General features: G+C 62.8%; 7 protein-coding genes across 11 annotated transcripts in view; all 7 read left to right on the top strand.

Annotated features, from left to right (window-relative positions):
- The window catches only part of CHLRE_11g467711v5 (uncharacterized protein), a 19,096-nt gene extending 15,240 nt beyond the window's left edge, over positions 1-3,856 (top strand). For 2 of the 3 annotated variants that reach the window (XM_043067474.1, XM_043067473.1), the window contains 7 exons: positions 162-194; positions 465-580; positions 886-1,048; positions 1,175-1,303; positions 1,792-1,857; positions 2,215-2,330; positions 2,670-3,856. In XM_043067474.1, the coding sequence (XP_042919469.1) occupies positions 162-194; positions 465-580; positions 886-1,048; positions 1,175-1,303; positions 1,792-1,857; positions 2,215-2,330; positions 2,670-3,012 (966 nt within the window). In that variant the 3' untranslated portion in view covers positions 3,013-3,856. Of the gene's footprint in view, positions 1-161; positions 195-464; positions 581-885; positions 1,049-1,174; positions 1,394-1,791; positions 1,858-2,214; positions 2,331-2,669 lie in introns of all 3 variants that reach the window. The other variant, XM_043067472.1, reaches the window with a different exon arrangement.
- Positions 3,857-3,950: 94 nt separating this feature from the next.
- Positions 3,951-7,047, top strand: CHLRE_11g467710v5 (uncharacterized protein). Of its 2 annotated transcripts, none has more exons than XM_043067471.1 (4): positions 3,951-4,269; positions 4,518-4,696; positions 5,059-5,476; positions 5,718-7,047. In XM_043067471.1, exons 2-4 carry the CDS (start codon positions 4,583-4,585, stop codon positions 6,086-6,088), a joined length of 903 nt encoding a protein of 300 aa, XP_042919468.1. In that variant the 5' UTR covers positions 3,951-4,269; positions 4,518-4,582; the 3' UTR covers positions 6,089-7,047. The 2 variants fall into 2 exon arrangements, with proteins under 2 accessions (XP_042919468.1, XP_042919467.1); XM_043067470.1 differs by having other exon boundaries at positions 3,951-4,421.
- Positions 7,048-7,800: 753 nt separating this feature from the next.
- On the top strand, positions 7,801-9,989 carry CHLRE_11g467709v5 (uncharacterized protein). Its single transcript, XM_043067469.1, has 3 exons — positions 7,801-8,079; positions 8,483-8,735; positions 8,896-9,989. The coding sequence occupies exons 1-3, from the start codon at positions 7,960-7,962 to the stop codon at positions 9,000-9,002; spliced, it is 480 nt and encodes a 159-aa protein (XP_042919466.1). The 5' UTR covers positions 7,801-7,959; the 3' UTR covers positions 9,003-9,989.
- An 844-nt stretch (positions 9,990-10,833) lies between these two features.
- Positions 10,834-15,099, top strand: CHLRE_11g467708v5 (uncharacterized protein). 2 transcript variants are annotated; one of them, XM_043067467.1, is made up of 7 exons: positions 10,834-11,305; positions 11,905-12,111; positions 12,555-12,731; positions 12,886-12,996; positions 13,510-13,581; positions 14,130-14,264; positions 14,483-15,099. In XM_043067467.1, the coding sequence occupies exons 1-7, from the start codon at positions 11,171-11,173 to the stop codon at positions 14,600-14,602; spliced, it is 957 nt and encodes a 318-aa protein (XP_042919465.1). In that variant the 5' UTR covers positions 10,834-11,170; the 3' UTR covers positions 14,603-15,099. The 2 variants fall into 2 exon arrangements, with proteins under 2 accessions (XP_042919465.1, XP_042919464.1); XM_043067468.1 differs by lacking the exon at positions 12,886-12,996.
- A 461-nt stretch (positions 15,100-15,560) lies between these two features.
- Positions 15,561-17,138, top strand: CHLRE_11g467707v5 (uncharacterized protein). The gene has a single exon (XM_043067466.1). It carries the CDS (start codon positions 15,758-15,760, stop codon positions 16,364-16,366), a length of 609 nt encoding a protein of 202 aa, XP_042919463.1. The 5' UTR covers positions 15,561-15,757; the 3' UTR covers positions 16,367-17,138.
- Positions 17,139-17,670: 532 nt separating this feature from the next.
- CHLRE_11g467706v5 (uncharacterized protein) lies at positions 17,671-25,186 on the top strand. Its single transcript, XM_043067465.1, has 13 exons — positions 17,671-17,927; positions 18,204-18,625; positions 18,965-19,059; positions 19,484-19,534; positions 20,012-20,170; positions 20,469-20,616; positions 21,022-21,077; positions 21,620-21,790; positions 22,264-22,374; positions 22,721-22,815; positions 23,206-23,326; positions 23,825-23,902; positions 24,185-25,186. Exons 1-13 carry the CDS (start codon positions 17,884-17,886, stop codon positions 25,088-25,090), a joined length of 2,457 nt encoding a protein of 818 aa, XP_042919462.1. The 5' UTR covers positions 17,671-17,883; the 3' UTR covers positions 25,091-25,186.
- Positions 25,187-25,240: 54 nt separating this feature from the next.
- CHLRE_11g467705v5 (uncharacterized protein) overlaps positions 25,241-27,500 on the top strand; it is a 12,547-nt gene continuing 10,287 nt past the window's right edge. The window contains exons 1-6 of the mRNA XM_043067464.1: positions 25,241-25,562; positions 25,784-26,032; positions 26,336-26,491; positions 26,664-26,783; positions 26,967-27,071; positions 27,342-27,475. Of these exons, the coding sequence (XP_042919461.1) occupies positions 25,368-25,562; positions 25,784-26,032; positions 26,336-26,491; positions 26,664-26,783; positions 26,967-27,071; positions 27,342-27,475 (959 nt within the window). The 5' untranslated portion in view covers positions 25,241-25,367. The remainder of the gene's footprint in view (positions 25,563-25,783; positions 26,033-26,335; positions 26,492-26,663; positions 26,784-26,966; positions 27,072-27,341; positions 27,476-27,500) is intronic.

Genomic DNA, 27,500 nt, shown 5'->3' with positions numbered 1-27,500 from the left:
TTTATGTGTGTGTGTGTGTGTGTGTGTGTGCATGCGTGCGTGCGTGTGTGTATGCTTGTGTATAACAGGAGTAACTGGCTAATCAACTGACACACCCTCTGAAGTAACCGACAAACTGACTCCTCCGTTGCCGCCGCCGCTTTTGCAACCAACCCACGCAGGTTGAGGAGTTGGAGGTGCTGTCGCCCGAACAGGTGGGAGAGGGGGGGCCGCTGTGTGCTTTGGACGCACGGTGCCGACCTGTCCTCAGAGAGTGCTTTCCCAACATACCGGTACCCGCCCATCAAACCAATTCATGCAAACCACCGCCCTCCGCTTCCAAACCTATGACACACACACACACACACACACACACACACACACACACACACACACACACACACACATACACACACATTCACACACACACACACACACAGATCACCAACCATGTTTTCCGTGTGCTCTTTAACACACACACACAGATCGCCAACCTGGCTGCCTACATCGCCGGCACGGGGCCGCTGCAGTGGCCGGTGCCGCAGCAGCGCGAGATAGCCGGCAACTTCAGGCTGCAGCTGCAGCTGCTCACACACCGCAGGTGCGGGCGCTTGGCTGGCGGCGGCGTCAGTGGCGGCGGCGGCGGCGGACTGGTGGTGGTGGTGGTTGTGGTGGTGGTTAGAAATGCTGGCGGGTGGTTGACGGTGATGGTGGTGATGGTGGCAGTGGTGGTCCAAGCGGTTGCTGAGGTGCGCGCATGCGCACGTGTATGCTGACGCGTGTGCACCCGCAACCCCCCAAACCCCCCGCTGACACACGCGCACACACACACACTGTCTTTGCGCAATGTTTTCCTTGTGCTCTTTGACACACACACCACCTTCCGCCAATCTTCCCCCCTCACAGGCTGTTCGGCTACGGCGGGGCGGACGGCGCCGACGCGGCGGCGGTGGTTGGCGGCGGCGAGCCGGCGGCGGCGGCGGCGGCGCGGGCGGCGGCGCGCATGCAGTTCTCCCGACTGCCCGGCCTGATGCAGCGGCCGCCGCTGGAGGGGCCGTTCGCGGAGAAGGTAGGCGTGTGGGGCTGCGGCCACGGCTGCTGCGCCCACCCACCCACCCCTCGGCCCTCCGACCGTTTCGCACACTGGCAACTAACCGCCAACCAACTTAACCAACCTGACTAACCGACCTCTCAGGTGGGCGTGCTGCGCAACTACCTTGGCGAGCTGCTGATCGGCTGCTACGAGGCGCGGCGGCTGGCGGCGCGACTGACCTTCACCGCCAGTCCCGCCCTGGGCTTCACAGACATCGACGCAGACCAGCAGGCGAGGAAGGAGGGAGGGTGGGAGGCAGAGGGAGGGTGGGGAGGGCAGGGTCAGGGGCAGGGAGGGAGGGACATAGACGCAGACCAGCAGGTGAGGGCGGCTGTAGCTGTGAGGGACGGGCTAAGGGTGGGGCTGTAGCTGTGAGGGACGGGCTGTGGATGGGGCTGTAGTGGAGGTGGAAGGGGGGGCGCTGCTGTGGGGGCAGTAGTGCCGGCACTCGGGCAGTAATAGCAGGCTGTGATCAAACAGTGGCCGAGTCACTAGTCACATAACAGTGGCACACCCCAACTTCTTGCCTCTGAACTCCATTCCGCCCACACCGTTTCCATATGCGGTGCGACACAAAACACCGCCACGATTTCCGTAGCTAATTATGAATGTAACCCACCTCTTGTACACCTGGTGCGCCCCCTCTCCATCTGCCCCCTGGTCAATTTCTGATTTGCTTACTCCATTCTCCATGAACGGCTACCCTGTCTCCCGCCCAGGTGTGTGGTGTGGAGCAGCAGACCATGCTGTTGTGGATGGACGCCCTGTGGAGCTGCTTCCTGGAGGTGTGTGGGGTGGGGTGTGGGGGTAGTTTTTCCCAATCCCAAGGGGGGGAGGGTGAAGGTGCGGGTGGTTGGGTGGTGCTGGGGGCGGTGCAACAGAGCGCGATCGGGGCCAGATGAGCGGGGCAGGTGTTGCGGCGCCGTGCGCTCCACTTCCACCTGGGCATCTTAAACCACCCCCACCAACCTACCCGTCACACTTCAATGTTGCCCCTCCCCGCCCAACCCCGCCCCCCAAGATTCTCTACTGTCTACCACTTCCTTAACTAAGCTTGAATGTACCCCTCCTACACACACATACATACATACACACACACACGCCACGCCACGCCACGCCACGCCACGCCACGCCACGTGCAGGACACCACGCGGCTGCGCAATGCGGTCAACATCCGGTCAACCAACGGATCCAACCCGGTGTCCGAGTTCCGGATCGAAGCCAACGCCGCTTTCCTGGCGCTGCTGGACAACTACCGGTGCGTTGGTTATTTCGGTAGATGGTTAGTCGGTTGGAGCTCTTGCAGACACTCACCCTCTACACCCCCCTGCACGCACACACCCCACGTCCCCCACCCACGCTCTACTGCTCTACTGCACCCGCAACCACAACCCTCCATCGTCCCCCTCAACCACCCTCCACCACTCTCCACAACACATCTCCTCCCGAGACACACACCCGTCAACCCTTCCCCTCGTGCTTTCCTGACACACACACACACACACACACACACACACACACACACACACACACACACACACACACACACAATACCCCCCCCCCCCCACCAACCCACCCACCCCACGCACACACACAGCGACGCCGTACTGGACAAGCTGCTGGTGCCCGACTTCGCCATCTACGCCCCCCTGGCCGGATTCGACGACGGCTTGTACGGCGCTGACGAGGACGGCGGCGGCGGCGGCGCGCCACTCGCCGACACGGCCCTGGTCGGCGGCGGCGGCGGCGGCGTCAGCACTGGCGGCGATGCAGTCAACGGGGCAGGCGCCAGCAATGGCGGCGTATGGCCGGGCAGTGGCGGCGGCGGCGGCAGCAGCGCGAGCGGAGCGAACGGAGCCGTGGGGAGCAACGGGGTTGGGGGTGCAGGGCAGCCGCAGCCGGCGCCGCATGACCAGCGAGTGCGCGCGCTGGGCGTGTAAAGGACAGCCGGGGGATCCACACCAGAGGTCAGTTGATGGCCGGCGGTTGATGGCGTTTTTGACGGCGTGTGTGTGGTTTGATACGCATCGGACAGCCGCAACCGGGCCGCGTGTCGGGGTTGCTGGTGGCACTTCCGACGAATGCGGGACAGCCGGGTAGTCGTTGGGTAGTCGTTTACGATATCACTCGCGTGTTGGATTCGGGGCTGCGGAAGGTATGTCCGGTTTGCTAGCTTGCCGTGGACTGACTGGGCACAGGCGCATGCATGCACTCGGTAGGATGGGTGGAGGGCAGATTCAGCGATACTGAAGCCAACTACGCCTTATGCTCTGCTCTGCGTTTGCACTAGTTTCGTAAAGCACGTCAATAACTTAGTCAGGGAAGGCAGCTTTGTCGGTTGCATGTGGGATTGTAGGGTGTGGCTCTTGATGGAAAACGCGGATGCGGGGTTGGGTGCGGAATGCTCGTGGAAGGGAGGGAGGAGTGTTGGGGCACGTCCGTAGATTCCTCAGTTTGGCTGCGGTGCCACTTTACATGCGCGCCCATGTCCTTCAAAAGCTTTGGTTGAGTGGTTGAGCGCGTGTTTCCCCGTCTGAGAGAGCGAGTGAAGGCATGCTGCGTGCGAGGGGGTTCTAGCGAGCTTTCTGTTGGAAGAGAGAGAGAGATGGGAGCATCTTTTGAAGGGCCTAGTCCCGGGGTTGGCACATTAGTCAGTCATGCAGGGAGCAAAGCCCGTGCCTCAAGGACAGTTCTTGCTGTGTGTATGCTAACTATGCTTCTGGCGATGCCCGACTTCATAAAGCCGACTTCATTCATTCAACTCTGCTCCCCGCAACTATGTTGCAAACCGCGCCGCACCCTCCGCGCGGAGTTACCGAGATGGCATGGCGGAATCAGCCCAAGCGAGCGTGCACAGGACATAAGATGGTATTCTATGGTAGATAGACACATGTGAAGTCAGATGCTTTGAAATGTCAGCATTATGCCTACGAGCAAGGCGACGCGGCCCAGTAGCGGCCCGCCTTCGCGGTCGTACTGGTAACCGGCGCGCAACGATGTATGTGCGTACCCCAACTCGCTCAAGTCGACAGTCACTGTTTCTGCAAACCTTAGACCAGCCAGCTTGCCTGACCCGTTGGCAAGTGGTTACCCCCGCGCGTCTCCCCCTCGCGTTGGACGTCTTTGGCAATCTGCGCTAAAACAGCCTGCGACAAGTATCGTAGTGGTCAGCCCGAGGAGCATACTGTTACGATAAGGTACATAAAAGAGGAGAGAAATTCGCCGCGGCGCGAGGTCATAGGCGTGTGAACATACGGTGTGTCGCGATTACGTTGCGCCTCGCTGACGCTTACGGGTCGAATGTCCAGCGGGCTCTCAACGAAGCGATATGTAGATTCATCATACATGGGTCTGTGAAAGATGTGGGGCACGTTCAGCAACGCCGATGGAGCCGCTGCTGCGTAGCTGAGGTTTCGCTGTCCTCCTGTCCTACTTTGCCACGCAGGCCGTTCTGGAGCTCTCAACGGTGCCATAATCAGCCTTGGAATATCCGTTTCCGTTTGGCTGAAGATGAAAAGCTCTCATCGGGCCCTGTGGGCCTCTGCCGTGTTGGCCATGGCGGTGCTCGCGTGCGTTGTGCCAACAGCGGATGCTGCGAAAAAGTCGCCCCCACCTGCGGATGCGGTAAGTGGTTGAGGGCGATGTTTGGGCATAAGGGCGGTCTTAGGGCTCCAGCTCGGGTAGTAACAGGTTTCGTGCCGGTTGGCACCGCCGGCGGGGCCGTGGCTTTAGCATCTTAACCGGGAGACGCCTCCACGATGTACTGAGTAGCAGTACAGCAACGCGGTGGTCACTTCCGCTTAGCCTGGCGTCACCCTGCAGGGGGCCCCCGGCTCCCTCGTGCCTCCCCACCACCAGCCCCGCGACGAAGTTCTTTGCCTGCCCGTGCCCCACGCGCCCCACCCGCGCTCTCTCTTCCTTTCCACGCACGGAGCCTGAATCCACCATTACTATTGCCCTCATCCTTTTCGCTACTTTCCTCGCAGCCACCGCCGGACAGCGGCCAGTACCCCCCGCCCACTGACTGGGTGACTTGGCCGCCGCCGGTGGAGGAGCACGGACATCACTCGCCCTCGCCCTCGCCGGAGGATTCGCCGTCCTCAACGCCCATCCCGACGCCAGACATCTTGGAAAACCGCGACCTGCCCTCTCCCTCGCCTGAGGCGGAAGACTCGCCGTCTCCTTCGCCTGACCTTGAGGACTCGCCTTCCCCCTCTCCTGAGCCTGAGGTGGAGTCCCCGTCCCCGGAGACTGAGACTGAGTCCCCGTCTCCCTCGCCCGAGCCTGAGGTTGAGGACTCCCCCTCTCCCTCGCCTGAGCCTGAGGTTGAGGACTCCCCCTCTCCCTCGCCTGAGCCCATGGACGAATCCCCGGCGCCAGAGCCGTCCCCCGAGCCCGTTCCCAGTGAGTAGCCGAGCAAAGAGCGTCCTTGCTATTGGGCTGGGGTGGGGCTGGGGCTGGGGCTGGGGCTGGGGCTGGGGCTGGGGCTGGGGCTGGGGCTGGGGCTGGGGCTGGGGCTGGGGCTGGGGCTGGGAGCCTGCTGTCAACCGCCAGCAGTTATGCATACGTCTGTCACGAATATCGTGCCCAATTGCCACACGCTAAACTTCTATGCCCGTTGCCCTATCCCTCCATCACCCCACAGGCCCCGAGACCCCCTCGCCCGCGCCGTACTACGGCGCCTACCCCTCCCCCTCCCCCTATTACGGCGGCTACGGCAACTACGGCCCCAGCGTGCCAACGTACGGCAGCAGCCCCTCGCCCGCGCCTTCGCCGTACGGCGGCTACGGCGGTTACGGCGGTTACGGCGGTTACGGCGGTTACGGGTCGTATGGCGATGATGATGAGGAGGAGGAGGACCCCATGTCTGCCGCGCGCCGCCTGATGCTGGATGTGCCTAACCAGGGTGCGGGGCGGCAGCTGTCTGGTGATGCCGTTGACCTGCTGGCAGGCGGGGAGGAGGCGGAGCTGGAGGAGCGTTCCACTCGCGTCAGCCGCCGCCTGCTGCGCATCTAGTAGACCCGTGCGCCACATGGGTAGAGCAGCTCTCCGGCGCCGTCAATGCGCTGGAATGCGCACTCAGGCCGGAGCTGGCGGCGGCAGCGTGCGTGTTGCGTGCGCGCCGCCGGTGGGCTGTGGCGAATGTGCGGCAGCATACGGACTCCGTCAGGAACAGCAAGGACAGCCCCGGCCCAGGGTCTGGGAAACGGAAACCCTCTAAAACCAGGTCCTGTTATGCGGTTGTGGAATGACCAACGCAAGGATGGACGCGGCTGTATGGCTAGACAGGAACTACCGAGACCGGAGCGAGCAGGAGTGCTTAGTGCTTAGGCAGGTGTGTGACTCAGTCTTTTGTGACGTTGCTCAACTGTAGTTAGTGACGCCATGTATGGTATTACGTTCATGGACGATTGATTCAAACCCGTAACCGTGTGACGTTGACTAAGTTCGTGTGCGTGTGCGTGCGCGTCGCGACTGTGACTGCTATTATGATTTACTGCAAGGGGCCAACAGCAGGGGAAATGGGCACGCAGGGCGGCTTTGCGGCTTTTGGCTAGCTACTATATGGCAGGATTGCGCTTGCTTGATAACGCGTTGATTGCACGCGTGAGGTTGGCGGCTGGCTAGCTGTGTGAAGATTGCGCACACTTTGGCGGCAATTGGCAGTGCTACAAAAGGAAGCAGGTAGTGACCAGGGCTGTGCAGGTGACTTTTGGGAGTTGTATTGTCAGTGCTGTTTAGGGCAGCAGCGCGGCTACCCGTCAGGGCGTGGATTCCCTAGGTAGGACAGAAGGCAGCCAGGCCTGGAATAACCGCGCCAAAGGACAGAGGCAACCTGCTCCAGGTACTAGTGCACGTGAACACACACATGTTCGTATTGCAATTGCAGCGGGCCGGATGAGCCTGAGCACCCCTGAGCCTGAGCACCCCTGAGCCTGAGCTCGCGACCCGAAGTCGTGTAACACATGCCGAGCACGCATCCTCCACAGTTTGCGCTGTCGTCTCGGCCAGGCGCCCCATGCCTCTACACGCATACCTAGAGGCTCTTCTAGCCGCTAGCGTGGCGTTGACATGACAGCTTTGGCCGGCAACCCGGCAACCCGGCATGGTGCGTAGAGGCTTGGTTGGGCTGGGACTTGAGAGGTTCTGTCACAACTACACACAGCAGCATGCAGCAACCATTAACATTCAGGGGCAACTGCTTCAACAAGCTTTGCCATCACCTGACGAAACCCTAGCCACAACCCATGCCCTGGCAAGCAGGTTGTGGGCCCCACGGGCAGAAGTGCACGGCCCACAGCGCACCTGAAGGCTGCCTTCGTTCAGCGGTAAGAATGCTGTTAGTTGTGCGTGCGTCCCGCCTGCGCTTGTAGTACCGCTACAGGCACGCTGTGGCGGCTGCAAATGCGCTAAACGGCCTAAACCCTAGACGCCTGGCCAATCACCACCTGGGGGCCGCGCGAAACCCTAGACGACGCATGGAACCATGCTGGGGGGCTGCACGTCTGACTCGCTCGCTTACACCCTTGTCCACACCCACACAGTTACCCCGTCGGCCGTGTTTGTTATGGTGACGTCCCAGTCATAACTCGAATGACATGTCTTTCCTTGCGCGCCTGACCGACTCATTGCCAATTAGCAAAGCCACCAACCGAAGCCCTACACCGTACAAAATGAAGGGGCCCGCCCCGTTTAGCTAGCTCTCTGCTACCCCTATGCAAATGCATATACTTAGGTTAGCCATATTGCTCGCATAGACTACTTGCGACGAGTCTAGCTCAGTTTACCCGCGCTGATTCCTGCAGTTCGAGTCTAGTTCCTAGCTTTGTCTTCTCCTCCGTCACCCCTGGCTCCGGGCTTCGAAGCATTGATACAAGTGCACAGCAATGCGACTATCGCGGCAGCACGGTGGGCTTCGGCTGGCGTGGGCGTTCGCTGTGGTCTTCGTTCTCGCGTTGAACACCGCGGAAGCTCAGCGAAAGAAGTCTCCGCCGCCTGCTGAAGCTGTAAGTCACCAGTATAATGTTATAGCAAATGGTGGCATCGTCCGTGCCTTGAAATGAAAGCTGTCTGAACCGCTGGCGCTAGCTCTGCTGCAGCTTCGCTGTGGATGGTGCTCCTGTACTCTTAGTCTCACATTTGGGGACAATCAATCGGCCCCTATGCATTGCGCCAGATAAAGAAGGGTCGCCCGCCACCAGCGCCTAGGTTCAGCAGCAACTCCACATCCTAGTTGTACTTCGACGCCGCCACTGGTTCCTGAAGTTGTTTTGGCTGCATTGTAGCATGGCTCCGTCAATTCTGTTTGGGGCGCTCCGGGCGGCGCCCTACCTGTGTTTGCCTGCCATCGCTGCTGCTCCTCGCCAAGTCGCAGCAACTGACCCGTCCTTTACCCCTGTCGCCTTGCAGCCCCCGCCATTCAGCAGCGATTACGACAGCCCGCCCACGGCCGAGCCTCCCGGAGGTGCGCCACCTGTTGCTTTGGAGGCATCGCCGCCGCCTGGCCTCCCACCCAGCCCGCCGCCCCCCAGCCCCCGCCCGCCCAGCCCGCGCCCGCCCAGCCCCCGCCCATTCTCTCCGCCTCCGCCCAGCCCCCAGCCGCCCTCTCCACCTCCGCCCAGCCCCACGCCACCGAAGCCGACACCGAAGCCCAGGCCCACGGGTGAGTTGACTGTCGTGCCTGGATGGGGCTGCTGCGCCGCTGCTGTGGGCAGCTACCAGGCCTGATAGCGGACTGGCCCGCACCCGCACCAGCACAAGGCTTGCCACAGCTTTTGCCCTGCCCACCCGTCCTCTCCTCCCCTGGTGTGCCGCACGTGTAGGCACCCCACCCAAATCTCGGACCGCCCAGCCGCCTCCACGTCAGCGTGTGCCCTACCTGCGCCCGCGACCCGCCAACTGGGCTGTCAACAAGCACGGCGACAACTAAGTCCACTATGCTGAGTTGAGCTGGTGGCGCACCATCTCCATTGCTTTTCCATGATGTGCGGCCGGGTGTGGGGCCGTGTGGGCCGATGTGGAACGGGATGTGGGGCTTTGGCGCCTTGCCTTTCGGGAGAGCGGGAGAATGCCCCGCCAAAAGGATTTTGAGCGCCTGAAGGCTTGTTTTATGAGCGTGTGTGTATATGTGTGCGTATGCATGTGGATGAGGGGACAACCGGACTTGGGTCCTGGGACCACCGCGCGCCAGGACAAGTGCGGGCGGCAGCCTCAGAGGGAGAGAGGTTGAGATTGCTTGACGCGGTTGAGAGCTGGACACGTGCTGAGTGCTCGGATGGGGGTGATTATCAAACCATGACCATGAAGCAAGCGGGGGGTACCGATATTACGGGAAGGGGGCTGCTCAATGCCCGACGTGTATCACTTGTGACTGTGGGAGTTTCTCATATCATCACGAGTTGCGAGCCTCCTGCAATCAGGGGCAGCATCTTTCGCACCTGGTGTCGTCTTACCGGTGTGTTTTTACCAGTGTTTTACCGGTTTTCGGATGATAGTGCTCTTGAGCGTGCTCTTGAGCCAGTGGAGGCCAAGGAAGGCGTATTGAAGCATGTGGTCGCGGCTCCTGCGTCCAGAACCTGCGGCAGTTCACGCGTTGCTGCCAGGCTGCCAGGCTTGGAAAGATTGCACAGGTGGGCCGTGGCCAATGGCTTTGGCGGGCTGGAGGTTTGTACGGCATACCGGCGTCCTGAATGCTGTTAGGATGGGGCAGGTGGGATTCCCCAGGCTAGAATGGAACTATCAGGGAAAGGAGAGACGTAGCGAAGGACCTGTGACCGGTTGGTGAAGGTGCGTGTCAGCGTGTCTTGGTGCAGCGACGTGGCGCCTGGTGGCGCTTGCTGAACTTTGAGCAACACGCGCTTACTCGAGCTTTTGTCCAGCCACAAGAAAGCAGCTAGTTATGTAACCCGGTTAGCGCAGTTGTCCACCTGTCTGCAGCCATGCATGGCTGCGAGCACCGAGAGTTGTCAGGGATGGAGGAAAGCCAGCCTGCGGGTGGGGTCGTGACTCAGGAGAGGCAGATTGGGCGTGACAGCGTGGCACGCAGGTGGGCCATGAACGGAAGACGGCTGGAATCATAGAACACAATGCAGGAATGCAAGCCAGCTCCGAGGGGGTGCGGATCGCGGACGCGCAGTAACAGGGCAAGAAGGAAGGCGGAAGTCAAGGCGGAAGTGCAACGCGCCACGGATGCCCCTGACGGCCTGACCTGAGCGGCTGAGCCACCACCCGAGCGCGACAGGGGATGTCTTTGTGGGCCAGTGCCTGTGTTTGATGAAGTCATGCATGACGCACCAGGCGGTAGGTACGGCACGGACAACCGCGGCCGCTGGGGAACGGAGGAGGGTGGGAATTTCGGGGATTGGCTGTTTTTGAGTGGTTGGGACTCGTTTCCAAGCACTGTTGCAGTTCCCTAGCGGGCCGGCCCAGCACTGCTGGATGCCTGGGCGGGACAACCGGATGGCTCGGCGGGGACTGTTGGATGGCCCGGTCGGGCCGACCCGGAACTGTTGGATGGCCGGGCGGGCACTGTCGCATACCCCGGTCGGGTCGCCCCCAGGTAGGCAGGTTATGTGGCCGGGCTATGCTGGATGCCCGCGCCGGCTGGATGCGTCTCCGACCCCGATCCCTCCCACCCTCCTGGAACGGGGGCAGGCGCGGGCAGGCGTGGGCGGGATCGGGGGGAGGCGATGGACAGCCCTGCCGCAGCGAGTCGGTTTTGCTGGTAATGTATTATTTTTCAGCTAACACCTCTAGATAAACACATAGATCTAGGCACGAAGCTGCTCGAGACTCAGACGAGGTTCCGCGCAGCCTGTATAGCTGGTTCTGACTCGACCCAAATTACAGACTCATAGAAGCACATACAAGCAAAGCATCAAGTCCTTCGGCGGCGTGCGCTGTCGCTTGCGCACGCCGTAAGCGGCATTCGCGAGAATGCAAGGGAACGTCGCCAGGATGAACGCTTCTACCTCGCTTCAATCATCTACAGGGCCATGCGCCTGCGGATTTTCGGGCCGCATGACGCCCCCTCAGCTCTTGCCGAGCATTCGGCGTCGCAGCGTTGTCGCAGGCTCTACGCAGACGCGCAACTTCAACATGCAGTTTGACCCTAGCAAGTCAAATATCCCTCTGGAGTACAACTTCTCACAGCCACTTGAAGTTAGCCCGGCCCCCGCCAACTGGCCAGAGGGCGCACCCGACGGGGTCATGGACGCGGGCCCCTACGTGGAGGTGAGCTGTTGCGAGCCATCCGGTCACGTCAATCGCGTTGTGTGACGGATTTGGTGACACGTGTGTGACCCCTGCAAGGGGTTGGGGAAAGACAGTAGGTGGTTGACGTGGTTGGTGGCGGTTTAGGGAGAGGCGTGGGGTGCACTAGGGGTCTAAGCACAGGGTCTAAGGCAGAGGGCCAGAAAGCAGGCAGGTGGGGTGGGACGGGGCGGGGCTCGCATTGTCTCGCGGGCCGGTGGAAAGGAGCAGCCGCACGAAGGGATACTGCGGCAGCAGAACGTGCTGGGTATCAAGCGTCGGGGGGGGAGGGGTTGTGGCAGCACTGGCACACCGCTAGCTTTAGCCAAGCCGCGAGTACGAGTAGCTTAGGGACTGGCCTCAACCGCCTCAACCACCTCACGACGCTGTATCCCGCTCATTTCGTGACACACGCGCCACCTGATGACCATAGGCTGCGAGTACGCGCACCGCTGTTGCTCCCTGCTCCTCCCCTACCTCCCCAACGTTACTATACGCCGCTCCCCCCTCGCCCCCTCCCTCCTTCCCTTCCTCCCCGCCTCCCCGGCTACCCCTCCGCCTACCCCCTCCGCCTACTCCAGTTCGACCCCGCCGGCCCCCACCCAGCCGACACCTATTGGAAGGGCCCCGCGCCCGAGGGCAGCTTCACGCTCCCCAACGCTGTCGCGCAGCGCACGCGCCTCACGCCGCTGCGCGTTCCAGAGGCGGGCGCGGGCGGCGGCGCCGCCGCCGGCAACAACAACCCGTTGGCGCGGCTGCTGGCGCCTTTCCCCCGGGAAGAGTACTACGTGAGTTACGCAGCGGGCTTTCTTGTAGTTGTGCTCTGAGGGAGAGCGGTGCAGGTGTTTGGGGAGGTGTTGTTGCTGTGGCTCAGTACGGCAGTTAGATGGCGCCGTGGTGGCGCGGGTGGAGCTGAGAAGGGGGTTGGGAATAAAAGTGGGGTTGGGAATGGGGTTGGGGTGCGGTTTGAACGGGATGCGTGGGGTGGATACGTGGCCCATGGGCTGGGTTGGGAAGATATCAGGGGGTGAGGGGGAAGGATACCAGAGTTGACCGCCTCCCCGCTTCCTATCCGCATGCTCTGCCGCCTCCCACCCCCACCCCTGCTGGACGGCTGTCCCTCAGCTCGCTGGGCTTGGGCATTTGACCCCAGATCCCCAGGTTTCTTTGGGATTGAAGTATACTTTACCCCCCACCCCCCACCCCCCACCCCACACACGCACCCCTGCAGGCGGTGGAGATGGACCTGCACTACGGGCGGGAGCTGCCGCGCTGGGTGTGGCAGGACGGCACGCTGGTGTTCCGGCCTGGCTTCCTGACAGCCCCCATCGACCCCGACGTGCCCCCCTACTGGCTGCACCGCGGCATTGCGCGCTTCACGCTAGGCCGTACCGACATGGCCGTGCAGGTGCGGGCGGCACTGGGGAGGGAAGATTTATGTGCCTGGGCCCATTGAAAAATTCCCGGGGGCGTTAATCCGCTCCAAACCCAGCTAAACCGGCAGGTGGGGGGCTGGGGGCGAGGCTGGGGGTTAAATCTGAACCAATCCCATAAGGAAACAGAAGCGCTGGGGGCACTGGGGAGGGGGGTTGCAAGGATGTTTGGAAAGCGGTACAGGATGCACTGAAGACATCGTGGCTGGGGGGTTGGGTCGTACCGACATGGCCGTGCAGGTGCGGGCGGCACTAGGGAGGGAGGGGGTGGGCTGGGGGGCGGGGGAGCGGGTACGGGGCTGCGGGGCTGCGGGTTCCAAACTTGAGTCCAACCGGGGGGCCTGGTGGGAGGGGTGAGCTCAATCCAAACCCAACTAAACCGGCAGGTGGGGGGCTGGGGGCCGGGGAGAGGGTCGCTGCGGCCCGTGTATACCGTCGCCATTGCTCTTCTGAAAGCACCCGAGACTCCTGATGGCTTGTCAGCGACATCATCCACGGCACCCTCCCCGCAGTGTTGCCCTTGCGTCGCTCATTCCTGCAACCCCCGCACCCCCTCCTGCCGGAATCCCCCGCCGCATACACCCACCCCCAACAAAGCGTTCGCATGAATGGCTACCCCCCCTCCCCCCGCCGCTGGTACTGCACGGACATCGGTAACAACGCGTCTACTATGCTACTGTACCTGCCTACGCCTTCACATCTTAAATAATCATTAATGTAACCCCACACACACGCCCCCCCCCCCACACACAGGCGGTGGTGGGTGCCGCCTACCTGGCCTTCCTGGCCGCCGTGTCCGCAGCGCTGTACGCCGTGCAGCCGCAGGTGCGCGCGTGCGGGCTGTGTGTGCGTGTGTGTGTGTGTGTGTGTGTGTGTGTGTGTGTGTGTGTGTGTGTGTGTGTGTGTGTGTGTAAGAGTGTGTGTGTGTGTGTGTGTGTGTGTGCGTGCGAATGCGCGTGTGGCTTGCCGGGCTGTTAGGAGGCTACGCCAGTTTGTGTCAGCCGGATTCTGCGCCAAGTTGCGATACGATGCGATACGGCGCACCGCGTCCTCCCCGGCACGCGTGCGATGCCTGATGCCGTAACTGTTGCCCCAACCAGCGTTGTGCCGTGTACGCCTGTGCCTGCCCGCTTCTGTCCCCCACCCTCCTGCCCGCTTCGCTGCTCCCCCACCGCTAACGCCTCCTCCACCACCACTACATCCCCACCCCTCCACCACAATCCCAACCACCATTCCCACGCCTACCCCCTCCGCCACCATTCCCACACCCCACCCGGTTTCTCCTTGCAGCGCGACTGTTTCCTTACGGGATTGGTTCAAAGTTAACCCCCTCCGCCACCATTCCCACACCCCACCCGGCCCCACCCCTGCAGCTGCTGGCGGCGGTGGCTGTGAGCTGGGCGCGCAACACCCTCAGCCTGGCCAAGTGGGGTGCGCTGCTGGCGCTGGCGGCGGCGGACCGGGTCTACCTGTACTGGGTGTTCCTGGCGGGCAAAACCGTGGACCAGGTGCGTGCGTGCGCGTGTGTGCATGTGTACCGCTTATGTGTTGTGTTGTGTTGTGGTGCGGTGTGGGGTGGTGTGGGGTGGTGGTTGTGCATGTGCCGATTCCTGCCTCGCCACCCCGCTTGCGTGCGCCCCGCAACCTCTGTTGCCCACTCTTCTCTGCCCTGCACTTATCAGCTCGTTCCTCTCTTCCCTCAACTCTTCCTCCTCGCCTCCCCCAGCTGCTGGCCAAGCACGCCCCGCCTGTGCGCACCTTCATGTGGGCCAACGCCGCGCTGTGGGCCGTCTACCTGGCCGTCAGCCCCAGCGGCGCCAGCCTACTGCCGGGAGTGCTGGCGTGAGGAGCACACGGAGGCGGACTGAGGAGTATTGAGGGCTGGGTTGGTGGGGGTGAGATTGGGAGCATGGTAGGGTGATGAGGATGTTGAGGTTTGTGGGGAAAGGTGGATGGTGGGGGTTATGGGGTGGTGAGGAGTGTTTGGGCATCGTGTGCGTGTGGGCGTGCTGACTGCTGGGAGGTGAGGCGGGATTGGCGCGTGCTGCTGGCTGCTGACGTGCGCACAGCGGCGCATGGGCGGGTGCTCGGAGGTGGCTCGGAGTGACGGCTGGCGGTGGCGGGCGGAGCAGGAGCTGTAGTGGAGTGGGGCTGTACACGTGGCGCCGAGTAATGTGGGCTAGAAGCGTGGAGTCGGAGGGGGACAGGACCCCTGCGCCCTGGGCCCTGGCTTGACGTACACTGCGCGTGCGGCAGCGCCGTGCAACGGTGCACGGCGCTCCCCAAAGGTTGCCTGCCGCCCACCATGTCCTTAGCTAATCATGAATGTAACCCCCCACACATGCGGGAGTCCCGGGCAGGTTCCCCGCCAGATTGTATCAGACGGCTGTGTCAGGTTGCAGTGCTGGGCTGTGGAGGATGGCTATCGGCAAGTGGGAGCGCGAATTCCTTGGAACTGCGTTCACCACTTGACGTCGCTTTGTGGAGTTGATTGACTGCCGAAACCCATGGCCCCTTAGCCACCCAACTCAGTTTCGCGCTCCGTTGCGAGGGGCGTGCGCCCAGGGCCCAGGTCTGCTGCCCCGCGCGGCACCATCCTCTATGGCCCCGCCCCAGCAGCCTCCCCTCGCGCCCCGAATGCATTAGGAATCGGTTCTGCTGCGTGAGCGGGTGAAAGCCGTGCCCGTGCATTAAACCATAACGACTCCGGCAGCAAGGGCATCGATCAAGTATGGTCTTGGCAAAGTGCAGCGCATGGCAGGTTTGTAATATCGTCATGATGTTGCACGTGTATATAAGTATGCGAATTGACCGTCGCGGAGGCGGGATGGTGCATTGAGAATCGACAAGCCGTGCCGATGCGTTCGTTCCGGCACGCCCGAGTTGCACCATGCCAAGCCCGCAGTGACAAAATCTTTTCTGCACTGTATTCCTCTGATAACCTCGCCTAGCTTAGGAGTTTAGGGGCCCCCGTTGGCCGTTCTGATTGTCGCGCGACACAATGCTCCGCAACGCTGCTAGGCGGCTCATGGCCGTGGGCCAGCGCGGTATTAGCACGTCTGCGATGACCATGGAGGAGGTGGCTGTGCCGGCCGGCCCTAAGGAGTTCACCGAGGCCTGGAACAAGAAGGCGCCCTCGCAGCTGCTTGTGCCCGAGCTGCCCTCGAACTTCACGAACGTCAGCGCGGACAACCAGACTCAGGGAGATCTGTTTCCCGTGAACTTCTACACTCCCAGCAGCGTGCTGGCGGATGGCGTGAAGAAGGACGGGGTCACGCTGCCGGGCATTGATGGCTACTTCGGTGTGAAGGCCAACCACGTTCCCGTCATCGCTCAGCTGCGTCCTGGCATCGTGGAGCTCTCTAGCGGCGCGGACACGGAGAAGTTCTTCATCGCGGGTGGCTTTGCCTTCGTGCACCCGAATGGTGTCGCGGACATTTGCGCGCTGGAGGCTGGCACGCTAGACCAGTTCGACCCTGCTGCCGTTAAGTCGGCGCTGGCTGCCGCCAACTCGGCGCAGGGCCAGGGCGACGAGTACGACCAGGCCGCGAACCGCGCGGCGCTGGAGCTCTACGCCGCCCTGGACTCGGCGCTGGACCAGAAGTCGTAAGCAGCCGGCTAGGCAGCTGAGCCGCCAGGCTGCTGAAGCATGAGCAGCGGCAGCAGTAGCAGCAGCCAGGGGAGCTGGAGCCGGTGGCAGCAGCAGCGGACGGAGGCGGGCGCTACTAGCGCCTGGAAGGGGCGGGATGTTGCGCTGGGGGCGGGGTGCGGCTGCCGGTGCCGCGGCTCCGTGCGGAGGCCCAGGGGCGTGACCGCAGCACCCGCGGAGGCGGTTTGCATGGAGGCTTATGAGTGGCTTAGACGACTAATGGCGCCACATCTTGTGTGTATTAGCGTAGGAATGGGCAGTCCGGAGGTGGCAGACCAGCTCGCTCGCGCCGAGGGCGCTGTTGCAGCGGTGCAGTGCAGCTGAGTGGCGGTGGGCCAGGATGCGGATCGAGGACAAGCTTGTGCTCGCTGCTCGGAGCTGGAGGTAGGAGGTAGCTTATCGGACTCGCGCGTGTCTTTAGACAGGTTACAAGAGTTGTGTGGGGGCGACGGCGTGCGGGTCGGTGTGCGTCCAGGCAAGTCCGCAGTGCCCGGACGCACGACCACAGGACTGCACAAGTTTATGACGTGTAGATCAAATTGCTGCTTATGTTAGAGGGCCCGGGCAACTGCTGTTGGCTTGTGCCAAGTGCGCCTGGTGGGGGCGCTGCTGAGGGGCACAGGCGCTGTGTGCTGTGTCATGGGACAGGCGTGTCACGTGCGGCATCGAGTGATCCGCCTAGTGTGTGGCGGCAGCAGCAGCAGGCAGCGGGCGTGTGTAAAAGCAGAAAGACAGGAGCTTGCGTCGCCTTGCCGGGTATGCGGGTGGTTTTAGACGGGGGCCGGCGCGGTGGGGTTACTGCACGGCAGGCCCTACAGCTGTCGCTGGAACCTTTGTGGAGTCGTGCAGCAGGGCGCGAGCATTGCAGGGGGGTTTGGGGCACGGTTCCACAGACAGGCAGGGGCGCATCGCACTAGCAGTGGCCAAGGGTCACAGCGATCCGCGGCTCAGGCGTCTGGGGTCAAGGCACGGGTCAAGGGCTCAAGGTATAGAACAAGGCCGTGAGGAACGAGCTCTCAAGGGGGACGCAATCAAGGAATATCCGCCGCCAAAGGATTCGCTATGGAGTCACCGAGTCAGACCGTCAGGGCGTAGGGGCGCAGGGAGGCCGGGCAGGGTGGGCGGCCGGAGGCGCGCGCAGGCGCCTGCGCACTGCGTGCGTGCCGCAATCCCGCAAATCCCCATTCCTGGCAGCACTTTCCTCCCTGTCATCCCATGCCTCTTCCGCAAACCCCTCACAAGTCACAACCATACCAATAGAATTGGCTAGAGAGCACTTGCTCACTCCCATCATGCCACTGTAGATGGGGTGCGCTGCCTCTGTCAACCAGGGCGGGCAAGCAGCAACGGCAGCGGGGAGCGCTGCACAGTCTTCGACAACTCCCACGGGCGTGGCCAGTAACCATCCAACGATGAATGAAGCTCACGGAAATGAAGCGGGCGCGAGTGCGACGCCTGTGCAAGAGGCGCGTCCGGGAATGCCGCAGGCCGAAGCGCTTTCCTTGGAGATGCAGCGACTGAGGTAGGTCATTAACGATGTGATAGCTGTGTTTTCATCTCGTGCCTCGCCAGTGCGCGACCTGGCAAAGCGCGATAGCTGCATGTTCAAACCCGGTGCCCTCGATGGCTTGGAGTCGCCAGTTCGCGCTTGACAGGGGAACCGGTTACAGGCTGATATGATTTCGAAACAGACCTGGTTGCTTACCGTGGGGGGTTAGGAGCCATCCCCCAAACGGTCTGCCCGCACACGCTCTCAGCGCAGACTCGTTTCTCCGCCCCATCCCCGTGCCACCTTCAGCGTATCCGCGCCGACCGAAGCGCAGCAGGCATCCTCCTCCACCACAGCTGACGAGCCATTCAGTCCCGGCGTGTCCGCAGCCGCCGCCACCGGTGCCGTGGCTCCACCGCCGCCGCAGACGCAGCCCCTGAACGGCGTACAGCTGGCGTTTTCCCACAGCCCAACCACACCAGCACCTACACCACCCTCAGCATCACCAGCAGCCGCAGGCAGCAATGCCGCAGACGAATGCGGGGCACAAGCACAGCCGCAGGCGCAAGTGCCGGCGGCGGTGCCGACGCCGGCTCAGGGGCAGGAGCAGGCGCCGGGGCAGGGGGAGCGGGCGGGCCCTCGGCACGTGCTGGCGCCCTCCTCCCCCGCCCCGGGCGACACGCGTGTGGGGCTGCTGTACGACAACTCCATGGAGCGACACGTGGGGCCGGGTGAGAGCCCTGGCGCGGGGGGAGGGGACAGGGGGTGGGATGCGGCGTTGTTGTTCTTACCATCTCCATTGTCTAGGAAGACTGTAAGAGAGGCATGAGATGAGTAGTGATGTGCACAAGACGCTGGCAGGTCGGGAGTCGGCACGCCCCCCATTTCGCGCAATGCTCACGCCTGCCCACTCGCCTGACACGCCTGCATCCGCCTGTGCGCCCACCCCCCATGTGGTTGCACCCGCCCCCACGCTCCTCCCTCTTCCCTCCGCCCTCCGCTCTCCGCCTCTCATCCTCCGCCTCCTCCTCCCTCCTCTCTCTGCCCGCCTCCTCCTCCTCCTTACCCAGAGCACTACGAGCGGCCCGCCCGCATCATCGCAGTGCACCAGGTGCTGCAGGAGCAGGAGCTGTGGGGCAGGTGCTGGCAGCTGGTGCCGCGGCAGGTGGGCGGGGCGGTGTGGGCGGGTGTGGACGTGTGGCTGTACGTGCGTGTAACTATGTGGGTATGGCTGTGAGTGTGTGTGTGTGTGTATGTGTGTGTGTGTGTGTGTGTGTGTGTGCATGTGTGTGTGTATGTATGTGTGTGTGTGTGAGAGCGCGCGTGTGTCAAAATAAAGGTGGATGTGCTCACGTGTGTGTGTGTGTGGTTGTGTGTTGCGGGTCGCCTGGACAAATTGAGAAAGGGCACTGAACAAGTCCAGAGACCTCGCTGCACGTAACAAGTTCTGCACACATGTCTGGATGGGCTGCCCAACTGCCCAACTGCCAACAGCCCAAGGAGAGGTGACCGGCATGTAGGCTCCCCCCACATGCCCGCGGCCTCCCCCCTGTATGACTGACTCCTGCGCCGCCACTCGGCCGCCACAGGCCACGGATACGGAGCTGCTGCTGGGGCACACGGAGGAGCACATACGCAAGGTGCGTGCGTGCGTGTGTTAAAGAGCACAAGGAAAACATTACGCGTAGGACAGTGTATGCGATGTGTGTGTGTGGGGGGGGGGTTGTAGCCGTTCATGTGGAGAACGGTGGATGAAGTGCTGACATCCAGCACTCAGGGGATGCCGACGTCCAGCACTCAGGGGGTACTATACCGTAGAGGGGGATCATGCCCGAACCCAACGGGCAGTCCCCATCTGCAGCAGGAAGCCTACGGGGGGAGGTGGTGATGCGTCAAGGGGGTGACGGGGGTGTGCGTGGGGCGAGCGAAATCAGTGGGGGCGTGGGGTTGCAGTGTGGTGGTGATGGCGTGGCGGGGGGCGGGGGCGATGGCAGCGCGGCGTTGAGGCCGCGAGGGGGCGGCGGGACACGTGCAGTTCCCACCTGCACCCCTGCCACTCGCTCCAACACACACCTTCCCCATGCACACTGCTACCTGACGCACACACATACACGCAGGTCGACTCCCTGTTTGATGACGCCTACCCCGCCCGGCCCGAGTCCTTGGCCGGGGCGAGCTACTGCTTTGCCGAGCCGGCGGGGGCTGAGAAGGGCGATGTGTATGTGTGCAGTGACACGCCGTCGGCGGCACGCATGGCGACTGGCTGTTGCGTGGAGGTGAGGGGCCGGAGTGGCGGGGGGGGGGGAAGTCAACATACACGGCTAGCAGCAGGCTGTGTGTGTGTGGGGGGGGACTGTAGCGAGCACGCACTTTTGGACCTCTAGGTTTCTACAGGGTGTGTATGGTGCACGGCTAGAAACAGACTGTGTGTGTGGGGGGGGAGCTGTCTTTGGAGCTGTCAGGAGGGGAAGGGACTTGACTACTTGAGACTGAGGACGGAGCCCGTGTGGCTATGCCGTAGCGTAAATGACCTGACCAAGCAAACATTTTATTCCATGTCGCTTTGCACCACAGGCGGTTAAGCAAGTGCTCGGCGGCACCGTCAGCCGCGCGCTGGCCATCGTGCGGCCGCCGGGGCACCACGCCGAGTGCGAGCGCGCCCAGGGCTTCTGCTTCTTCAACAACGTGGCCGTGGCGGCGCTGGCGGCACTGCAGCACCCGGGTGAGCGGGGGGGGGGCAAGAATGTGTGTGTGTGTGTGTGTGTGTGTGTCGTACATGTGTGTGTGTGTGTGTGTGTGTGTGCTCTGCAGCACCCGCTTACGTCACTGCTAGCCCACCGCGTGCATGTTGGCATGGCGTACTCTGAAAGCTTTGGAGTGTGCGCGTGTCTCTGACCTCCGTTTGTGCCCTGCACCTGGCCTGACCCTGCTGCCCATCGCCGCTTTCCCCGTTCAACCACCTGTCGCATTGCCTGTCGCCTTGCCTGTCACCTGCCCGTCACCTCTTGCCTGCCTGTCACCTCTCGCCTGTCCTCACGCCGCCTTTCTGTCGCCCATCTGCCGCCCCATCTGCCGCCCCACCTGTCGCCCACCTGCCGCCCACCTGTCGCCTGCCCGCACCGTGCAGACGTGAAGCGGGTGGCTGTGCTGGATTGGGACATCCACCACGGCAACGGGATACAGGTGTGCGTGCGCGCGCGGGCATACACATGCATACACATACAAATACACACACACACACGTATACACTCATACGCACACATGGACACACATACGAGTCCCCGCCGGCTGTAGATGAGACGGATTGCGAACAGCGGGCGAACAGCGGGCGGGACGGCAGCACTGCCAGCAACCCGCTCTGTAGGCGCGTGTTGCAGGTGCTGCAACGCATGGTGGGTTTGGGGGGTGCACGTCGGGCCTGAGTGGGTGGAAACGCCCTCCAAGGGGTTGGGCTCCAGGCAATACCGCCGGTCAATACACGCTGCCGTACTTCCTTACGCCGGCCCTGCCCCCCGCCCCTGCTTTGACCCGCCGGTTATAGTCCCGCCTTCTCCCAACTACCGTATCCATGCCTGAAACCCCTCCCCCCTGCCTCCTCCTCATTGATTCTCCCCTGCCTCTTCATTCTCTCAACCCCTGACCCCCTCGCCCCCGCCTCCTCACCCCTGCCACCCATCCACCCTGCCACCCATCCACCCTGCCACCCACCCACCCTGTCACCCCAGAACATCCTGCTCCAGCGGCCCGACGCGCTGTACCTGTCGCTGCACCGCGACCCCAAGCGCTTCTACCCCTTCACCAGCGGCTTTGTGGGCGAGGCGGGCGAGGGGCCGGGGCTGGGCTTCAACGTCAATGTGCCCTGGCTCAAGAAGGGCATGGGGGACGGGGACTACATGGTGAGGGGGGGCGGAGGGGGGAGGTGCATTGTGTGTGCGTGTGCGTGTGCGTGTGCGTGTGTGTGTGTGTAGGTCGTGTGTGTGTGTGTGTGCGTGTGTGTGTGTGTGTGTGTGTGTGTGAAGGTCGTGTGTGTGTGTGTGTGTGTGTGTGTGTGTGTGTGTGTGTGTGTGTGACGTGCCCATACGCGCTCTAATCACATTACTTGTGTGGGCACCATGCCACTGTCTGCCAACTGTCACACACGCTCCGCCGCTTCCACACCCACCCCCTCTTCCTGGGCGTGCTCGCCGTGCCCTGCCTCACGCCCCCCATCTTCACTAATCCCTCGCCCTTCCCTGTTGTTCCCCCTGGGCTGGTTCTGGGTCTTGGTTTCTTTGGGGTTGGACTAAACCCCCCCATCCCCCATCCTTCATGATTGTACCTCCCACCCCTCCGCACACTTTTCCGTACCAATTCCTTTGCAACCCCCCAGGCCGCCTTCAGCCTGGTGGTTGAGCCGGTGCTTCAGTCCTACGCCCCGGACCTGGTCATTGTGGCGGCGGGCTTCGACGCGGCGGACGGAGACCCCTTGGGCGGATGCAAGGTGGGCCGGTTGGCAGTTGTCGTTTGTCAGTTGTCAGTTGGCAGGCGGTTGTGCGGGCCGCGGTCTTGTGTGCCAGAGCAGGCAGCCGGCGAGTGGGGCTGCCTGGGGTTATCCCCATGTGTGTGTTCCGTGCTGTGGATCTGATTATGTGGTGGCTCATGCTCATCGCGGTCCCACTGCCACACGATTGCCACGTGTGAGTTCACACACACACACACACACACACACACACACACACACACACTCACACACACACACATACACACACACACACTCACACACACACTCACACACACACACACATACACACACACACACTCACACACACACACACATGCATACACAGGTCAGCCCTGAGGGGTACGGCTGGATGACGGAGCGGCTGTTGCAGTTCGCGGGCGGCAAGGTGGTGTTGGCGCTGGAGGGCGGGTACAACAACAGGTGGGGGCGGGGCTGGGGGTGGGCCGGGCGGGGGACTGGCCGGGCCAGGAGGGGGCATTCTTTGCTCTTCGTTTCATGATCAGACCTATAGGGGAGGGAGCTTTTCGTGCGACTGCTACACACGCCTGTGCAGTGGTAGGGGTAGGGGTAGGCCTGTGGTAGGCAGAGACGTCATGAGTGCTACCGCGTGGTGTGACGGGTGGATAGACATCGGTGTGCAAATCACACACACATCCGTGCCCGCCCCGCCACTACCGCGCTACCGCTCCACCTGTCCCCGTCCTCCGCGCTCCCCCCTGCTGTACTACTGTTCCTGTCTACGCCTTCACTTCTTAAACAATCATGAATGTAACCCCCCCCCCTGCCCCCTGGCCCCTGCCGCCCACGCAGGGTGACTGCCTGGTGTGCTGCCGCGTGTGTGCGGGCGCTGCTGGAGGGCGCCGCCAGCCCGGGCCTGCCGCGGGACAAGGAGCACCTGTGGCCGGCCGAGTCGCATGACAGCCTCAAGCGGGTGGGAGGGGGGAAGACGGGGGGTTGTAGATACCAGTCCAAACTAAACAGAACCCAATGCAAAAGAGCGAGGAGGCGAGCGAGGGGGAGGAGGGGATACGAAGAGGAAGAGGGGGAAGCGAGGGTGAGGGGAGGAGGAGAGCGAGGGGAGGAGGAGAGAGGGGCAGATGGGGGCGGGTTGGGGTTGGGGGAATGACACGCGCCCTCTTCGCGTGCTGTGTTGGGACTCATGGGGTTCGACTGGGGCACACAACTTCCCCCCTTACCCTCGTTGTGCAACGCTTGCTCCATTCCAACGCCAACACCGCGGTCGTCAAACCACCTTTGCCATGGCCTGGAATCCACCTCCGCCTCCCCCTCCCGCTCCCGCTTTCCCTACCCACTCCAGCCTCCCATCGCCAAACCTCCTCCGCGCGCTGTGGGCTGCTTCCCGGTCTTGGTTTCTTTGGGATTGTGATACACCACCCCCTCCCCCTCCCCTGGCTGCCTGCCCCTGCAGGTGTATGAGGTGCAACGGCAGCACTGGGCGCCGCTGCGGGAGCGCAGCTGGAGCGATGCCTGGGAGGCACACCTGAAGGTGAGCGCTGTGGGGCGGCGGCGGAGGCGGCGGCGGAGGTGACGGCGCAGGAGCGGCATTGCAATCTTTGCAAAGCTCACGCCGGAGGGAGAGCTTACACGACTGCCTATTGTACTGCTTGTCGCTATGCGAATGCGAGAGGATTGATCATGCGTTTCACAAACCCGCTGAGGCTGACCGAACACACCAGACCCCCCCCCGCACACACAACTCCACCGCTGAGTAACTTATTCTTCAAACTGTTGATGCCTGGATTCCCCCTCCGACTGTGCCTCGCTGCAGGAGGTGGTGCTGTTGCTAGGATCCAACTCCAGATCCAAACGCGGGTCCGCCGCGGGCGGCGGCGCTGCCGCTCCGCCATCACTGCCAGGAGCAACGGCCGCCGCCACCTCCTCATCAGGAACCGGCGGCGGCGGCGGCGGTGGTGGCCGGCGCGCGTCTGGGTCTGAGGGCGCCACCTCTGGGCGCCGGCGCAGCGGCAGTGCCGGCGGCGGCAGTAGTGCGAGCGGCGCGGCGCCAGCGGCGCCAGCAGCGGCAGCGGCGGACGACGCGACAGCTACGCCGCAATCTTTGGCGGATGCGTTCAAAGCGCGCAGGGCTGCGCGGACCTCGGGAGCTGGTAAGGCGGCGGCGGCGGCGACAGCGGCAGCTCCGGCAGCCACGCCGGCTGTAGCGCGGCCGCCGGCGGCGGGTCGGAAGTCATCTGGCGTGGCGCAGGCGGGGGCGGAGGTGGAGGCTGCGCAGGCATCCGCGTCAGCTGCGGGGGTAGGAGGCCGGGAAGGGGAGGGGGAAGGGCAGGCGGGGCGGGGGGCGGCGGCGGCGGCGAGCTCTTCTGCGGAGATGGTGGGGCCCGAGGCGTCGACTTCGGAGTTGGCGGCAGCTGCCGGCGCGGCGGGGCAGGGTGACACGGCTGAGTCAGCCGGGCCGGGGCAAGGGGTTGGGGCGGAGCTACCGCTGGCGGATGAGGTGTTGCCAAATGAGAGCGGGCTCGTGCAGCAGTGCTTGGGCTCTGGTGGAGGAGCGCAGGCGGGGGGCGGCGGCGGGGCGAGCGGGGGTGGTGGTGGCTCGGGGCTGGGTGTTGGCACGGTGGCGGTGGGAGCGGCCGCGATGGGTGGCGGGGGAGTGGGTGCGTTTGGAGGCGTGCCGCTGGCCGTGGCGTCGATGGTGGCGGTGGGAGGTGAGGCGTAGCCGGCTGGCGGCGGCAAGGCGGGGCGGGGTGCTTGGGCACTGCGTGAGAGGGTTTTGGAGCTGGCCGATGGTGCGGTGGACAACGATGCCGATGTCGGCCTTATCCCCCTTTTTGTTGTGCGCTGCTTCAATATCTGAATGAATTACACGCAATGAGGCTGATGCACATGAGATTATAAGGACAGCACGTTGGTTGCTGCGAGGAAAAGGCCCGAAAGGGCAGCAGCGAACTGGTTGAGGTTTCGTTGACCGGAATTTGTAACTCCTAGGTACAATCATGAATAGGTTATTTGACTTCGGGTTCAAGACCAAGGAGCTTTGGCGCTCGGAGGAAATGGGGCTGGTGCGCTTGCTAATTCCTGCCGAGAGCGCGCATGAGACCGTGGTTGCACTCGGAGAGGAGGTGGGGCTTCTCCAGTTTAAGGACCTGAACACGGACAAGAGCGCCTTTCAGCGGACGTTTGCCAATCAGGTTGGTTGAGACGGGACCTTCGCGCAGCGCCCTCATCACTTGCGTGTAGTCCTGCATGCATAGGTCAATTCATCTTCTCAACTCGGTCTATATCGACCGGACCTTGAACTGTCGTGGTCGAGTTCCGACCATCGACGGCCGATTGCCACGTCGGGCGGGGCCGGTTCGCGCGCTCACACGGGCCCGCCTACCTACCTCTGGTCACACCCGAAACTTCGCAGGTGAAGCGCTGCGACGAGATGGCGCGCCGGCTTCGCTTCTTCGCCGACCAGGTGGCCAAAGAAGGCATCACGCCGGCCGCGCATGTCACCACGCACTCCTCGGCATCCTCAGGCAGCGGCGGAGCCCATCCGACGCAAGAGCTCGATGAATTGGAGTCTCGACTTGAGGAGTTAGAGAGGGAGCTGCTGTCGCTGAACGAGAGCACTGAGCGCCTGGACCGCACCTATTACGAACTTGTGGAGCTGGAGGTGCGCAGCAGGATACATGGAACGGGAGGAGGGAGGGAATGGGAGCGAGGGAGCGGGACGAGGGTGAGAGCTTGTGTACGTGTCAGTTGACATGCTCGCTCGAGGCCGTGACAGTACACACGGCATTGTGGTTGCGTCGTATGCATGTGTCGAGATACTCATTGTTTCTTTGCTACTGTATGCGCAAGCAATCATGCTCAGCCGGGGTGGCATCATAACTACGTACTGACGGCTCACACACACACTCCCACTCTTATGTTCACTCTTGCCCGGTACCGTACACAATCTCTCACACACAAACAGGTGGTGTTGGAGCATGCGGCCCGGCTGTTTGAGAAGAGTGGCGGGGCGGTGGGCAGGGTGCGCGCCTCCGAGTCCACGCAGGACGTGGCGGCGGCGGCGGCGGCGGCGGGCGGCAGCGCGGGGGCCCCCTCGGCGCCATTGCTGCTGGAGCTGGGGGTGGGTCGCGTCCCTGGGGGCGTGGCGCCGGTCAGAAGCATTCCTCTAGCAGTTCATGCCTTGTACTCTCTAACACGCATATACGGTATCGTGAACACACATACATTTTCTTGTGCTCTCTTAACCACACACACACACACACACACACACACACACACATACACACGCACAGGGTCAGGTGGACAAGGTGTCTCGTGTGGGGTTCGTGGCGGGCACACTGGCCAGTGACAAGGTGCCGGCCTTTGAGCGGCTGCTGTTCCGGGCCACAAGAGGAAACGTGTTCCTTCGACAGGTTGGTGTGGGGAGCATAATTACTTGTGTGGTGGGCGGTATGGTGGTATGGGTGCTGGTGATTTTAGCTCATTATGTCACATGCCCGCCTACCTGTAGATGTCGCTTGTGGCGGCTATTAAGTAATCTTGCGAATGTGCATCATTCACCAAAGTTCCCTGCTGGCTGCTGCTGCTGCTGCTAGGGCTCTGTCGGCACGGTTCGGGATCCGGTCAGCAATGAGACGGTGGCCAAACACGTGTTTGTCGTCTTCTTTGCGGGCGACCGCTCCCGCATCAAGATCATGAAGGTGCGCTGGCTGGCGTGTAATTCATGACGCCACTTCACCCGCCCCCTCCGCTCCCAACACACATACACACACACACACACACACACACACACACACACACACACACACACACGCCATCTCTCCCACGGCTTTTGCCCCATTTACCCCTGTGCTTTGTGAAACAACACACGTGCCGTACGCCCAAACGCCATCACACACTTATGCGCTTCCTCACCACAACACACGTACACGCCCATGCATGCCCCCTCAAACACCCACCACGCGCCACAGATCTGCGAGGCCTTCGGCGCCAACCGCTACCCCTTCCCCGACGACGAGGCCCGGCAGCGCAGCATGCGGGTGGAGGTGGCGGGCCGCGTGCGTGAGCTGCAGACTACGGTGGAGGCGGGCGCGAGGCACCGCAGGTGTGGGGGGGGGGGTGTGGGGAGG

This window comes from Chlamydomonas reinhardtii, chromosome 11 (genome assembly GCF_000002595.2).
Source record: "Chlamydomonas reinhardtii strain CC-503 cw92 mt+ chromosome 11, whole genome shotgun sequence".
NCBI lineage: Eukaryota > Viridiplantae > Chlorophyta > Chlorophyceae > Chlamydomonadales > Chlamydomonadaceae > Chlamydomonas > Chlamydomonas reinhardtii.
This window is presented reverse-complemented; position numbering and strand designations above follow the sequence as displayed.

Bases quoted from the DNA above. Each gene is read 5' to 3' on its own strand.
- CHLRE_11g467707v5 (XM_043067466.1), top strand. From the start codon at position 15,758: ATGCTCCGCAACGCTGCTAGGCGGCTCATGGCCGTGGGCCAGCGCGGT.
- CHLRE_11g467706v5 (XM_043067465.1), top strand. From the start codon at position 17,884: ATGCCGCAGGCCGAAGCGCTTTCCTTGGAGATGCAGCGACTGAG. The intron at 19,535-20,011 runs GTGCGTGCGTGC...ACATACACGCAG, and splicing joins CGGAGGAGCACATACGCAAG to GTCGACTCCCTGTTTGATGA. The intron at 21,791-22,263 runs GTGAGGGGGGGC...GCAACCCCCCAG, and splicing joins TGGGGGACGGGGACTACATG to GCCGCCTTCAGCCTGGTGGT.
- CHLRE_11g467709v5 (XM_043067469.1), top strand. From the start codon at position 7,960: ATGCGACTATCGCGGCAGCACGGTGGGCTTCGGCTGGCGTGGGCGTTC. The intron at 8,080-8,482 runs GTAAGTCACCAG...GTCGCCTTGCAG, and splicing joins CTCCGCCGCCTGCTGAAGCT to CCCCCGCCATTCAGCAGCGA. The intron at 8,736-8,895 runs GTGAGTTGACTG...CCGCACGTGTAG, and splicing joins ACCGAAGCCCAGGCCCACGG to GCACCCCACCCAAATCTCGG.
- CHLRE_11g467708v5 (XM_043067467.1), top strand. From the start codon at position 11,171: ATGCAGTTTGACCCTAGCAAGTCAAATATCCCTCTGGAGTACAACTTC. The intron at 12,732-12,885 runs GTGCGGGCGGCA...ATAAGGAAACAG, and splicing joins GTACCGACATGGCCGTGCAG to AAGCGCTGGGGGCACTGGGG. The intron at 13,582-14,129 runs GTGCGCGCGTGC...CCACCCCTGCAG, and splicing joins TGTACGCCGTGCAGCCGCAG to CTGCTGGCGGCGGTGGCTGT.
- CHLRE_11g467710v5 (XM_043067470.1), top strand. From the start codon at position 4,373: ATGTCCAGCGGGCTCTCAACGAAGCGATATGTAGATTCATCATACATG. The intron at 4,422-4,517 runs GTCTGTGAAAGA...TTTGCCACGCAG, and splicing joins TGTAGATTCATCATACATGG to GCCGTTCTGGAGCTCTCAAC. The intron at 5,477-5,717 runs GTGAGTAGCCGA...ATCACCCCACAG, and splicing joins GTCCCCCGAGCCCGTTCCCA to GCCCCGAGACCCCCTCGCCC.